This window comes from Rhinolophus sinicus, linkage group LG05 (assembly GCF_036562045.2).
Source record: "Rhinolophus sinicus isolate RSC01 linkage group LG05, ASM3656204v1, whole genome shotgun sequence".
Classification (NCBI taxonomy): Eukaryota; Metazoa; Chordata; class Mammalia; order Chiroptera; family Rhinolophidae; genus Rhinolophus; species Rhinolophus sinicus.
The window spans coordinates 91,284,624-91,300,668 of record NC_133755.1 but is presented as its reverse complement, the minus strand read 5'-3'; the positions used below and the strand labels follow the sequence as shown (position 1 = coordinate 91,300,668).

Below are 16,045 nucleotides of genomic sequence, written 5' to 3'. Positions count from 1 at the left end.
ACCTTCAGCCTGGTGAGGTTATTATCACACAGTATAGCTACAGGATGTTTCTATAAATCTGATCACAGTATTCCTCGGCTTAGAATCTTCTCATAGCTTCCCATCATAGACTAAGACCCAAATTCCTTACCGTGGCCTTATAAATACGGCCCTGTATAACCAGGCCTCATACAAATGCCATTCTTGACACTCTAGCTACACCGGCTTCCTTTCTGTTCCTCACACACTTTTGTGCTAGTTCTTCACCCTGCTGGCATTGCTCTTCCCTTGAACCTCACAAGGATGGCTCCTTCTAAGATGTCAGTCACATCCCCTCTTAAATGTCACCTCCCTAGAAAGCGCTTTGATCATCCAACCTAAAGTAGCCACCCAGTCACGCTTTCCCATCATCTATTTTAATCCCCTGCATAGAATCTAGAGTTCATGATCTGATACCTTTCCCAGTATGTTTATTTCTCCCAATAATGGCACCTCCATGGGAGCAAGAACTGTGTCTTAATAACTGTTCAACTCCAACACATCAATAAGTGCCTGGCACGTAAGAGTCATTCAGTAAACATTTGACTCTTAGTTACGGTCTGTCATTCTCAGTGGACTGTGTAGGCTCCACAAAACAGGAACCATGCCTATTTTGTTCACTGTTTTATCCCCAGGACTCTTGACACTGGGTATATAGTGAATAAATATCTGATGAATGAATGTCCCTCCCTCCCTTTTAAGACCCTAGTATATTCTAAGATTGGGCAAACTATTTTGTTTAAGTCTAACACATTGCTGGCTTATACTGAACTTACAGCCAACTAATACTATCCTAAATGATTTAATATGAACTGCATAAAATTAGATCTTCCCACCTCTACCCATCCATTCCCCAAATTCTACACGAGTGTGACTGACTTAAGATAAACACAGAGCTTTAATAGTTTGATAGCCTTGTTGAAATTAATCTTTAAAATACCTTTGTCAAAAAAATATTTACAAGAAAATAACAGGTCAAGAAAAATTAAATCTTTTTAGACCTAATCTGTAAACTGTGTAAGCAGCTGACCAGAGAAAAGACCTTTCCTAAAGTTACACTGAAAAAAAAAAAAAAATTAGGTATTAAAAAGTTAATCTTGTCAGTATATAGACCAGTCTAAGCTAAAACAGTCAAAACTAACAAAGCCACAGAATGATTGCCTCTTAAGGATTTAAGATACTGGATCACCATTTTGATTACCCAAAAGTTACTCATTAAATTTAACACAGTGTACATATTCCCTGGTTTGTGGGCACTCTAAGTATCTAATTACTTCAGACAAAAAGCTACATTCTCCATTTTTTATATTTTGTTTTTATTCAAGAGTGTACTCACAGGCAGCACTTTAAAATCAGGCTTTCAAAATAAAGGCCGAAACTAAAAAAAAATTTTGCAAATATGACACTGCTACAAGAATGATCGTCTTAATAATTTAAACCCTAAAATGTCCTGTAGAATTAAAGTCTTTATACATAGAATGTGTAAGATCAATATCATTTAAAATAAACATCTGAAAAACCACCAATCATGGGCAAATTTGTCAATGAAGATAAACATCGGTTTCAGCCTTCCAGAGCAGGAAAACCAGCAATTAATTCATCTTGTGACAGAACATACACTGTGCTTCAGAATTTGGCCTTTAGAGTCTCCTTCTCCAGCAGCAAGTCGGCGTACCTATGCTGAAGCTCCTTTTCTCTTTCCTGCTGTCGCTGGACATCTTCTTTTAGACACTTGAAGAAACAAAAATATTAAATAATTATTTCATATGTAAGCACACTGAAATTTTTAAAAATCGTATGGTACTTGATCATCTTAGGACAAACAGCTGAGTTGAGTCCTGACTCTTAAGAGGCAAGCATTCCCCAATGAGAAACAAAAATAGCAACGACTTTTGCTAAAACAAGTACGATTCTAGCCATTCTTTGGTCATATGAATGACTACCGTCTTTTTGTCAAATCTCTGCTTCTACTACAAATAAACAAGCCATTCTTGTCTTAGCACTTCCCACAAATGCACTTAAATAAGCCCTGACCGCCCTTTATCTGGGCAGGGGCTATCATGTCACTTGAGAAATAAAGTTAAACCAAAGGAATTTGATGCTTTGGAATGACTAGCTATATTCCCAGCATCCTAAGTTACTAAACAAAAAGACACTGATTTAATGTACCTCGGAGAGCTGTCTGAATGGGATGCAATTAACTTTCAGGGGGACAAATCCCAAGGTTACTTATTCCATTTCATAATGTATCTCTATACAAAACAGAAAATGAGTCAAGGGAAAGCCTTTGTATCCACCACTGGCCTGGTCTGTCCATCTACACCCAGGCAATGCTAGATCAGAAAGTCAAAAAGTTTAGGTTCTCACTGAAAGAAGCCAGACAGTATCAACTTCAGAAGATAGCCTGAACAGGAAGACGACGAGAAAAGCAAAGCGCTGCATAAGCCTTTGCAGCTCCTTCTAAGCAACGCTGCCAGGCAATGTTACCTCTAGCCTCCGGGGAATAGCGGAATCTTCATGTTTCTTGAGTTCTTCAAAAGTGCGTAACTCTAAGTAAGCCTGCTCAATCTGGTCCCATAAGTCATTCAACTGTTTCATGAGCCCCATAGCACGAGACTGGTAACCCCCAAGCAAAATTTTCATCTTCTTCTCCATCTTTGCAGCTCTCTTGGCTTCTGTCGTCATGTGACCCCTATTTATCTGGAGGGGGGAGAGGGATCACATCAGTACACGTGAGAAAAGCAGGCTAAATAACAGGACTAAAAAGGCGCTGCTGGTTCATCGACTGCCTCAAAAAAGTACATTAGAGTCCCTTATACTTCAGCTACCGTAACACAAAATTAGGCTTAAAAAGAGTCTGTCTTGCATCTAAAGGGTTTCACAGATTAGTCCCAAATAATCTATTTATAATAACTTCACCCATGGTTCAATCTCAAAGCAGGCTTGAATTTCACAATATGGTAAAAACTAATCTCTACTTCTAAAAATGACTTCTGCTATTACCGATCTGCACTGATTCTGGAACTGGCAAGAGACCCACTTTTACCACCTATATCTCAAAAATGTACTTCTACATTACACATGTGGTACATTTTTAATAACCAAGTAACATCCAATTGATGTACCATACTTGTGATCAAAACAAAACCCCTCAACCTCTAAAATTACTCGATTATTTTTATAATGTAATAATCCTAAATTTAGCATACAACATATTAAGGAAAGTATCACATTTGGAAACAAACTTTTTTTTTTAATTTTTGAAGACTGAAAGGACACCATAAAATTAAGAGAAATGACAGTTTTCCTATTAAATATGTATATTAAGCACAGATGGGCTACCTCCTCAGATCATTCTAAAATTGGGGGAAAGATGTAAAAATGTATAAACTTACAAAAGAACAGGGACAATTAACAGAGAGACAATTAACAGAAGAGAGATTTGAACAAAATTCTAAAGCTGACGCACAGGGGCAGAGGCAGCCCCAGCTGAGAAGGTCCAATGAGAGGCGGACGAGAATGGAGTACGTGTGTAAGGCAGCGTCTCACTGGAGTGACACCTCCTCTAGGTGGATATTCTTGGGTCCCACAATATAATCGCTTCATATTTTAAAGTGATCTGCAAATGCTTGTTTTCAACACACAACATAATTGTGTCACGGCTTTAGGAATTGAGGTCAAAGCTTTAGGAATAATTATTAAATCTGCGTTGGTTTCTTTCTATCTGCCCCTCCTTTCCTCCCCTCCATCAGTTTACTGTCTCTCTCTGCCCTCTCTCCCACCTCCCGCTCTGTCAAACCGATTCCATCAAGCGGCATCCACAGGCAATCAAAACTATGCAGTTTCAGCATAATGGACACCCGAATGATACTCTGTGATTCATAATAACGTAACTGAGAGCACTTATAACACAGGAGACAGTGTGAATACATAAATACTTTTCTGATACTAAATGCAGGGGTGGCGGTAAATGAGCAGAGAAGGTACCAAGAGAAAACGTCACGTGCAAAAAGGCTGATATGAAAACTGTACGTAGGATGTCTTTTAAATATTTAGAAATAATATCATTCCAAAACAAACACGTAGGTATCCCTGATAACAACTCTGAAACATCCTACAAATGCATAACAAGTGATTTAAAAACAAAGATGTCGATCTCAATGCTTTATGTAAAGTTAGAATATATAAGAAGAACATCAAAAACTAAAGTGTTCCTCAAAATATAAAGTACTTTTGAAAAACAGCCCTTCATACCTACCCATCTCCAACTTTCTTTATTACAAGTCAAATACGCCTTTGGGAAGGGGGGAGGCAGGAGGACACGCTGCATGTGTGTGCCTTAAGACCGTGAGATTCATCTAAAATTAATTTAAATAAAGCTCTTTTAAAACCAATCATATCTTCAGCATTTTATAAAAGTTAACAGCGTTTCTTCTTCTGCCATTCACTTGAAGAATAAATCCATGACTAAATAATGTCCTTTATAAAGGCACCATTTTCTTCTAATAGGTAACAAATCAAAGTTCGTCCCATGGCAATGCTGTAAGGCAGGAAATACTGGGGAAGCCACGCAGCACAGCAGCGTGTAAGAAAGAGCAAGTTACTCCCTCTACCAGCGCTGCCACCCACTGTTCTGAGCTGACGCAGGTTATTTAACCTGTGTCTCCACTTCATTGTCAGTAAAATGGGCAGCCTTTGCTAAAAGATATTCTGAAGCTTAAATCAGACATGAACCCCTTAGCGGCCCAGCGACTGGCACAGAGTAAGCAGTCAACAAATGTTAGCTCTGATTACAATTATTTTATAGGCACTAAGAGTTTAACCATGTCCGCTCTCCTCTCTGATGGACCAAGGGACTAAGGATGAGGCTTCAATACTGTCTTCATAATTCCAACCTGAATAAAAAAATGGCATGGACCCCTTCCTGGAAATAAAGCTGGCAAAAATAACTGTTGCTTATTTTAAGGGAGCAGTTTGCCCCTTGAAGACCACCGCACCAAGTAACATGAATGTAGCATGTCTTTTCAAGCCAGTGGTTTTCAACCCCTACTATAATAAACTTCAGAATTACCTGTAGGGCTCTTAAAAATCTACCAGTGCCAGTGCCCTAAACCTACAGACCCCTATTGAAATGGTCTTAGACCTCTGTATTTTTAAAGCCCCCAAATGATTCGAATAGGCAATCAGGATAGAAAATCCCGTTTCAGCCACTGTCATTACAGAAGCTAGGTTATCAGCTGTTTTCTCTTAACTAGACCTACCAAAAAGTTCTCATTCCCAGTAAGTGAAAAACTAAAACCATGAGTTGCATCAAGTTCCTCATACCATAATTCAGCATATTCTAAGAATACCGACATTTGATACTCTAATTACATGTGGATTCAAGTACACATTCCAAAAACCTGAACAGCACAGAATTTCAAATTAATACATATAGTGGTTTTGAGGTTTTTTTATGTATTAAAATGTTATTTTTTTTGAAAGATGGCCAGGAGTGATAAGGAAGATGGCATTTCTTACAAAACAGGCTTCCTTTTTAAAGGAAATCTAAATTAGTGGGAATACATCACATGTTCTTCGGTCTGAAGATTTCATATTGAGATGGCAATATCCCCAAATTGATCTACAGGTTCAATGCAATCTCTGTCAGAATCTACCTTTTTCTTTTCTCATCCCAGCACCCTCCCCTTTAGCAGCCATCAGTTTGTTCTCTGCATCTATAGGTCTGCTTCTACTTTCTTTGTTCATTTGTTTTGTTTTGTTTTGTTTTTCAGATTCCACATGTGTGATCATATGGTATTTGTCTCTCTGTCTGACTTATCTCACTTAGCATAATACCTCTAGGTCCATCCCTGTTGTTGCATATAGTGTTTTTTTATTGTTGGGTTCTTTTGCTTTCTAAAAATTAGTCATACAAATTAACATTTTCATAGGTTAAGATAATTCAATTAGCTATATGCTGCACTCCATGGATATTCAATTTCCAGTCTGGTGCAACAGCATAATAGTTTAAGTAGTCACCAAGGCACATTTAGTATGACTGGTACCTTATACCTGGGAATTACTTCACCTCACACAGTTGAGTCATTTATTATTCCCAAACTACCAAAGCCTTCGAAACTGCAAAGTTGTTAGCTTCCATTTAATGCCAACAGTTTTACTTAGCTCGAGCTTTATAGAAGTCTTGACTCAAATATCATGTTAAGAGTCCAAGCAAATATGGAAATAAATTCTACCAAAAAAAAAATATTAAGTACAGGGAAAAATTAATGTAGTCAAACTATATAAAGTTAGTCACTAAAAGTATAAAGAAGAAATATTCCATTGTAGCTTACTTATCTTACATCTGCCATCTGATCATTAAAATGTGAAGGAAGGTGTCTGTATACTTTGTAAAATGCTCAACCTATGACTGGTTCAATGCACTTTAGGAGGAAAAAAACTAATCTAAAACGTCTGGCCTTTTTCTAGCCAATAAATCTCAAGCATTAAACACACGTGCATACACAGGACAGAACTACCTACACTTATACACACACAGAAGCAGCACTGAAGTCCAACAGAGGATAAAATCTTATTGCTGAAAATACAAAGAATCAAGAAGAACCAGACTCAGATTCATATTTCTAAGCCCTTAAAACAAATACAATTAAACACTAGCAACTGCCCTAAAGGACAACTTACTTTGGAAAAAACAATTTTAGCTTAAGGAGCTTGCACTGCATCTTATTGGTTAGCCGATTTACCAAAAGTTCTCCCAAAACAATGATTTTCAAATCACTGAATTTATAGCCGATTTACCAAAAGTTTTCAAAAAATTTTTCTTCAAATCCTTATATGCACTGAGAGATACACTTCAAAGTCTCCTTAAAACATCTAACAAAGTTAGTAGTGGCGCTAGGATTAAGTACTTTGTTCACCTGTCACCAGACAAGACTCCAAAATATGGTTATAATGGAAGTCTGTGCTTTAAGTTTCTAATAATCCGAAATAAAATCAAGTTCACTATAACTATTAGGAATTTAAAGTAGGACAACATTTGATATAATTAAAGCTGACTACATCCAAATGAAAGAGTAAAATTCAATTTAAATGAGAATATATCTACATATAAATGTGTAAGGAAACCAAGTTGACCAATTTCACACACCATAATTCTGTTTTATGATGTCTGGAATTTGCTTCAAAATAATGGGGAAGGGCAAGTAGATGAAACAAAGTGGGTATAAGTTAATGACTGTCAGGTGGGTGATAATACATGAGGACTCATTACACTAGTCTACTTCTGGGTGTATTTTTAAATTCCCAAAATAAAAGATTTTTTATAATTCAAATTCGGTATCTACTCTAAAGGCTAATTATTTTAAGACTGTACACCACAAACCATGAAACATCAATACATTTAAATATAATGGAGACATTAACATGTATGTCAACTATTTCAACACACGAAAATGTATATATGAAATGTTAAATTAAAATCCAGTTACATGAGATCCATTTACACTAACCAAAATCTGATTGCTTCTTCTCCTAAAATTGACCCATGTCTCAAATTTCAGACATTCATCAAAACGTATAGAATAAAAACTTAGCCACCCTGCTGTCCAAGGTGAAGTTACTTCTTGATTCCTCAAAGCATCAAACCAAGTTTATCCCATTTCGATAACACTAAGGGTGAACCAGACCTGAAGAGACATGGGAGAGAATTCCCATTCACTAAAACTTGCTATTTGCTAGGCATCCAGTATCTCATTTAATCTTACATTATCTCAAACTCTCACTTCCCTGAGATAAAAACTATTACCTACCCAAGTTTTACAGGTGAGAAAATCTGAGACCCAGAGAGGTTAAGTAACTTGTGCTGGGCCACGCAGCCAGTAAGTGATGAAGCTATGCAGTCGTGTCCTGCTTGAAAGTCCAACACTTTAGGCCAAACCACTGCTAATAAACTGCAAGTCCTCCCTGCCTCAGCTCCCGAACCACAAACATGCCTGAAGAAATTCCAGCTGTGGGACTAAATGGCTTAATGCCATCAGACAGTTCCCTGAAAAACAAATTATTCTAGACACATGTAAATAAGATCTTAATTAATGGATCTGCCCATCATTCTTTCTCTGACTTAGACAATAACCCTACATAGCTACATATAAGAATTGCCACTTCAGAAAAGCTTTTACTTTTCCCAGCTTGTATTTTTAAATTCCTAATTCTTTTATTCTTAATAAGCTATAAAACGATAGGAAAACAAACATCTCAGAAAATTTTTACAGGATATAAAAAGTTACTTGACAACTTTTCAAGAAGTTGGGCAGAATATAACTCCCGGAATTATTTGGAGATTTCACCAAAGCTAATCTTTGCCACCAACTTTAAATGAGAGCAAGTGATCAGGTTTCTTTTTATTTTTTAATAATATTTATAATATTATACTATTAAATGCAACAAAATACTATATGACGACCCCAATTTTAAACACCTTTTACCCACACGTATGTATGTATGTACAGAGTAATCTTTTTCCTATATTTAATCATATATGTACACATACATAAATATAAATATAAAAACACACACACATACACACACCCTGCAAAATGTTTAAGGTGATTATGTCTAAATGATAGGCTCTTTTCTTCATTTTTTAAATGTCTTTTTAAATTTTCTACAAAGTACAGGTATTATTTTTAGAAAAATGCCAAATAACAAATGTTATTTTTTTAAATGCATAGAAGAGAAACTGTCTAAAAAAGACTGGCCAGAGACCAGTGGAAAACTGATGGTCCCCAGGAGATGAATCAGTGGAACCGTAAGTGTTTCCCTGGGTCATTACAAAAGGGGGCTGTATGGGACTTATAAAAGTGTAATTGTTACTTTCAAACTCACTAAGTTTGTTAAGGTTACTAAGTTTAAGTAATTCCAAAATAAACACATTATCCTTGGGTCTCCAATACTGTCTTCAGTTAAAGTCTGTTACCGTGAGGCTCAGAAACATTCAGAGCATCCCTCACTGAAACTCTTGCTTGAGGGGCCCAGAATATAACCTTATACCACGGGAAACCCAGGTGTAGGAATGCCCCAAATAAATACAGAATTCATGGTAGCTCCAGCCCACCATTCAGCAACATTGTCCTGTAGTTGTAAAGATGTGGTTCCACCATCGAAATGTTTGTAAACAAGAGTCCAGGAGTGACTCTCCTGTAATCTCTATACTGCTCACTAGCATCAAGTTTTATCAGGGAACCTTCTCTTATTAGTGAGATGCAGGTCCAAGTACGTGATTCCTGTCTGCATCTCTCAGAGTTCACAACTGCAGAATGCATCCCTGCAAAGCATGCTAAGCAACAAGGCAAAACCTTAACAAAAACCTTTCCAAGAACAGGGATGTACTAAACAAATACCGAGAGTACTTCACATCTGCATAGACTAGGAAATGAAACCCAAACTGCATGAAACAAGTTCAACTCAATGTTGAGACATAACAGAAGCAACGTGGCTGTACCAAGGAGATCTCTGGCCCAGCTCTGGAGTCCTTGCTAGAAACAACCAAGAAATCTGCCCATGCTTTTAAGGGTCATGGCAGAGCAGAACTTGAGAAACAGCATTCCAAAGTACTGGGAACCTCTCTCCTGCACCCCAGGCCACCCCCCACATACACCCACAAGGGAGTATAAGTATAGCCCTGCTGAGACACAACATACAGTCCTCCACCCAGAACTGCCCACTAATCCTTACCCTAAAAATATGAAGGGGATATTTTTCCTGTGTAAAAACATCTGACTTTATAACAAAAATCACTGAGAAAATGGTATCCACTGTGCAGCCACTTTTGCTGAAATATAACCATTCAGTAAAGGAAGGGGTCCTCACAGAGTTCTACAAATACACGGAGAAGGATTTTAAATGTGTTATCTGTGTTCTTTAAGTTATTTTATTTCCAAGAAGTCAGTGTTACATAATATTTCTTGACTAAGTTGACTGTGCCAATAAAATACAGGGAGAAGTATTACTTCTGGACCTCGTTTCCACCTCTAAGGAAAGCCTTCCCATTTTTATAGCTAACATGACAAAATCTACTTTTCAGCCAAACTTCCTCAACACAGCAGTTTAGATACTATTTCAAATACTATTAAATTTAATAGCAGGCCTAAATTCAGACTTCTCATTTCACTTTTGCACCTACTGGAAATTATTTCACTTAAAATAATTATGTCTTCAGACGATTTCCTATTTCCACTTAAAGTGGAAACAAATTAGAACACTTCACATTCTATTTGCACTTCCCAAATACAGTAATGACTCATTTATCTGGCACCGTCAGAAAATGAGGTTCTCCACATTAAGCGGTTTCCAGATAACTGAGGTCCACAGGAGAGGAGCACTCATCTGCCCTGTTTCCTGCTACATCGCCAGGGCCTAGAACCGGCTGGCACATAGTAGATGCTCAGTAATAGTCAACGGACATGGGATTAAATAAAGTACTAAAGCGCTTTAATTTTTAACCCCTTTGGTGAAAGCTTACCTATTATAGCCATCCCTCTTTTTAAAAACATGACACTGAACAGAAATTAAGCTTCTCTTACTTATTTGGTGTATCACTATAAACAACAATCACTGTACCTTCCTGTCATACACTTATAATGTCCTCACAGAAGCTATGAAAATACACAGGGCGTTTTGCCACCATATTTAAATGGCCTCAACATGCTGTGCTTTCTGACTTTTCCTTTTCTGATATTAGCTGTCAGTTCTGTGTGCTGCCGCTGCCTTACTTTATACACAAATGTCTGGCAAGGTTCTAAAATTAATTCTGCCTCCAAAGCAGAATAAAATACATGGACTTGGTTATAATTCAGAAGTCTTTCTCACTTACTTCTGACCCATGACTACATTCTGATTCTATTTATTTAACAGACTCCTTACACCACCCACCATATTCTACATAAAATCTAAGATGGTTCTCTTAGTTTTAAATGAGTATCTTAAGGATTTTCATTTAAGTTCTAAGTTTCAAATATTAATCATGAGTAATGGCTCCAAGACTAGCTCCAACATAAACCTCAGGGCATATTTTTTTAATCCATTTAGGAGACACCAACCACGACAAAGCTGGATTTCATCTTGCTTGATATGCTGTGATAGGGCCATAATTTAAATTCACTGTTCCAAAGTTCATGGCAGCAAAAATCAAACACACTGGCAGCCATGGTACTGTGCTTGCACAGAAAGGCATATGCCCCTGAACCTAAGAGTGGAAAGGATAATTTCAGTATAGCATTTAGTTTATATAATACAACTGGAGTTCCTTCCCCACAACAAACTCTGAATAATGTTTATAATTTAGCAATCAACTGAAATGATGAAAGAATTACCACAATTGAAATAAAATATTTATGTATTTCAAACCAGTAGAATTGTGTCTTCAAAAACTAACATAAGCTAAGACAAACCTAGTTCTGAATTAGGGATGGATACAAATAAAATAGGGGATTTGTTTATTTGGGTTTTTGGGTCTCTTTTCTTCTTTTTTAAAGATTTAATGAACTTTCATTTGAAATAAGCATAGTTTACTAAATTAGAGGTTTCGATTACATATTCTTTAAAAGTAACTAGTTGGGTAAACAATAAAGTAAGTTATCCAGGAGTCAAGAAAAGAAAAATTACTTCAGACTGTTTTATGAATATTCTTCCAAAATCACCAATCCTTCAACAAAAATAGTTCAACGGAAGATTTCAGTTCCTGGTACTGAACTGAACAAAGAGAACCACATGTTTTTAATGGTTGCTCATAAACGACCCAAATAAATCTCCTAAAGAACAGCAGTGGTTCTTTCTGTACTTTTCCCTTCAAAACTCACAAGACCAATTCAACATAGAAATAAAAATCACTGTACTTTATGGCACCACTCACTTTGTGACACATTTATTTGCTGTCATGAAAGTTAGTGCCTCAACAAAGTAAATGAGATTTAGGGAAAAACTTTTTTTTTAACATTTTAAACGGCACAAAATGTCCTTACCATTTGAGACAGAAAGAGTTTACCGACCTCAAATGAGAAGATTTTCAAACTAAGTGAGAGACCTAAGTATTTATATATAAATGTTACAAGAAAGCTTTCCAAATATCTTTCCAATCAACTATGATACTGACCTTAGATCAGAATTACACTGCTAACTACCACTTATAAGAAATGAAGCCTACACAACAGAAAACAAAACGTAAAATTTAACCACTGATGTTCTACTTTCCCTCACTTTAACTGTGAATTAAAACACAGAGCAACAGCACCCCCTGCTGGAAGACACTAATACAGCAAGAGTAACCAGTAGCACCAGATGGCTAGGATATCATGAGAATTACTCTAGAAAGAAACTCTGATTTCTCCCTAAATGATAAAAGAGGCTCACAGGCATTAAACACTATGTGCCTACACATATGATCTTAAAGGTAAAATTAAGACTTAGAATCATTGCAAATTAAAAGATACCAATTTTTCCTGCTGGTTTCCCTAGCCCCACAACAGCCCCAACCACCCCAAAGATGCTACCATTTTTTATTTTAACTCTGAATTAAAATATTTTCAAATCTGCTTTCTGTAAACAGAACTGATAATCACATAAGAGAAAACTGAGGCCATTTTCTGCATGTGACTGCCTGAAGCACTCCTTTTTCCTCCCCATTCCATTTTGGCCTCAGAAACATCCCCGAAGACCACCATTAAGAACCCACAAGGCACACAGACAACCGTTTAGTGGTGACCAGAGGGTAAGGCGGAGGGTAGATGGTAGAAGAGGGTAAAGGGGGTCAAGTATACTCTGATGGAAGAACTGACGCTGGGTGGAGAACACATAATGTGATATGTAGATGATGTATTATAGAATTGTAACACTTGAAATCTATGTAGTTTTGTTGACCACTGTCACCCCAATACATTTTAATTTAAAAAAAAAAAAAAAAGGAAAGGAAAAAGAATCCACGAGGCAGTCTAGGGGTCCATGAACCACAATTTCCATGCCATCGGCAAAATGCCTACACAGATTCTGGAATTCAAAAAATGCAGACTATATTAAGAAACCACATGTCATGTAACTCCCATCTAGTACATTTCAACATTTTCACAGACATGAAAAATCAGGGAAGCCATTGTCCAGATAATCCAACTCGGCGCTCTCTGTAAGAACATCACAGGAAATCAGAGGACGCACAAAAAGGTATCAAAGTTTTGTAAATGTGCTCTTTTGGCTACAGAAGAAAGGCCCCTTGGTACCACTGAGATCCCTTCGTAGAGAAAACAATTTACTCTAGCACTGATTTATACTGTTTCAAACGCCTAGTGTTAACTTCTTGGCTCCTTGTTCCCACATTTAAAAGGTTCTGACTGACCTGTGGCCAACTTGGAGGGCACTCTATCAGGAAGGCCAGCAACTGAAAAATCCAACAAAGAAGGCCAAAGAAGATCAAACACTTTAGGGCAGTTTTCCCTCAAGAACTGCACAGGCAAATCACCTCAGGTCTAATTTTCTGAAGTTGTTTCCAGTGGCATTATTTGGTTGTTTCAGTCAAAGTACATTTAAATTAGAATGTTATAAGGATACCAACCTCAAGCCTCTTTTCAAGCGACTCAATTCTGTCCTTTTTGCTTGCTAGGTTGGCCCGTGTGTAGCGGCTCTGCCCAGGGAGATATAACACTTGACTGTAGCATTCTTCCCACACCTGGTTATAAGCTTCGCTTGAGAGTTCTCCATGGCTCATACCTTGTTTTACCACTTCCATCTCCTGTACCAGAACATCCTGGGCCTGTTTACAATAATAATTTCAGTAAGTTTGAGTACTAGAAATACTTGCCATCAACAGAAAGCTATAAAAGACTAGTTTTTCCTCCTTTCGGCAAAGGAAAGGTGTTCTGGTTGACTGGGGTTTTTCTGGAAGAGGGGAACAACACCTATGTAAAAGGAATGAAGAGCCTGTAAGTCAATGCAGACTGGTCTGAGAAGGCAAGCATCCACGTATCCCCAACAACATAAATGTCCTTTCCTTCACTCATTATAATAGTAGCTACCATTTCTCAGGTATCTACTATGTGCCAGGAACTGGATTTAATCGTTTTACCTGTATGTATTATCTCCAAACCCCACAACCACCTTACAAAGTAACCAACATTAACTTCATTTTGAAATTGATGAGAGAGATGAAACAACTTGTTCAAAAGCACATCACTAGTAAGCAGTCGAGGCTGGATCACGCCCAAGCCAAAGACCATCAGTGCTTGGGTGAGCTCCCTCAACTCTACCATCCCTCCCCACACCTAGGACTTCACAGGATCATGAAAGAGAAGTAGGCATTTTTTTGACATGTGCCTTTTTTCTCATCTGATGGAATGCCCCTGACATTGCCAGAGAATGAGACTGGAGGCACAAAGTCAAATAACAAAGGATCACAGACCAGCTTTTGTTCACTACTAAAGAAACAGTTTAAGATCACAGACGGGTGGGTGGGGCTTGGACAAGCCTGGGTTCAAATCACAGCTTTACCATTTAAGTAGCCGTCTGACAATAACATCTGAGACTATTTCTCATCTGTCAAATGGGGATAATACACATAGAGACCAGCCCAACATCAGACACACAGACTCCGTGAGCATAGCACATCAATTTTTTCCAGCGCTTTGCTTCATGGCTCATGAAAAACTGACAATCACTTTTTGTGCTTTACAGAAAGCTTTGAATCATTCTAGTAATATTAGAAAATAAACACAAACCAAAATATGTAGAATCAAGAGACATGAGCAGCACACAAAAAATTTAAACAAAAATGTGGAAAATCACATCTATAAAAGATAAAGAATGTATACCTTAAACAATACCCTTTAAGGAAAATAATAAACCAATTTTCACATACTTAATGAAAATTTGACACTTTATTATAAGAGAAATGGTATTTTACTCTGAATACCATTCAGAGCACGTACGTAGTAAAAAATTGACAATTCCAGCTCTTATAATTTTGAGAGAGTACAGCTAAGTTATCTTTAAACTTTCCAAAAAGAATCTGCTAAGTAAATAGCTGCTTTGAATTCTTTCTGGAACAAACAAGACTATAAATAGATAAATAAAATATGGGAGAATATTTAAACTACTTTGTTTCAAATCATTCCGAAGCACTACTTACAATTATTATTTTCAAATATTTTGTTAGAATCTATCCCCTACTGAACCAATAGTAGCAACGACGTGATCCTTATTTCAAGTTTCCATACATACAATACAGTTAAGAAAACTTAATTCCAAAATCCCATCTCCCCTCACATTTTCACTCTCAAAAGAGGAAACTGTTCAAGGATCAAGTTCATAGTCCCATTCTCCACCCCATCAATGACTCAGTGTGCGTGCCACAGCACAGGCACTCAACAGATGTCCATTTCCCATCGCACTTTACTTAAAAAAAAAGTAATTCAAAGTTACTCAGAAACCAGGGGCAAATTGTTGAAATAGAAATCTAAACCCTCCTCCCTGTTTCTATTTTCTAAAAATCCTATAATAAACATGTATTACTTATGCAATAAGGTAAAACACAAAGAAAAAGAGGGAAAGGGAAAGTAGAGGAGAAAAGACAGAAAAAAGAATCTTAATTTTTTCTCCCAAGTATGCGTTAGCCCATTCCAATCTATAGGTTTATAACTGCCCCTCAGGGATAAAGAGGAAAGAAAAAAGACTTGTAAGCTAATGAGCACTCCAACCATAAAACCAAACTGCATTTTTTCACACCGTTGTACAGATTTCTCTTCACAACCACAGTTGTTTGCTCTGTCAGAGCAGAAAGAATAAAAAGCAATGCATGAAGCAGCAGGACAGACTTTACAGAATAAAACATTTATTTCCTTATCCAAAAAGGACATGGGGAAATCATGTAAGGGAATAAGTTCAGTAAGAAATATTTCCTTTCTTTGAATAAGTGAAAGGTTTGATCTGTAAACATTTTTAATATAGTCTTGCTTTTTTGTACTCATCTAAATAAGTGCCGTTTGAG

General features: G+C 37.1%; 1 protein-coding gene across 1 annotated transcript in view; it reads right to left on the bottom strand.

The window, feature by feature from the left end:
* Positions 1 to 1,317: 1,317 nt before the first annotated feature.
* Positions 1,318 to 16,045, bottom strand: part of CDC5L (cell division cycle 5 like) — a 40,088-nt gene continuing 25,360 nt past the window's right edge. Inside the window, exons 14-16 of the mRNA XM_019734745.2 lie at positions 13,619 to 13,816; positions 2,506 to 2,718; positions 1,318 to 1,749 (exon numbers count right to left, since the gene is read on the bottom strand). Of these exons, the coding sequence (XP_019590304.1) occupies positions 1,645 to 1,749; positions 2,506 to 2,718; positions 13,619 to 13,816 (516 nt within the window). The 3' untranslated portion in view covers positions 1,318 to 1,644. The remainder of the gene's footprint in view (positions 1,750 to 2,505; positions 2,719 to 13,618; positions 13,817 to 16,045) is intronic.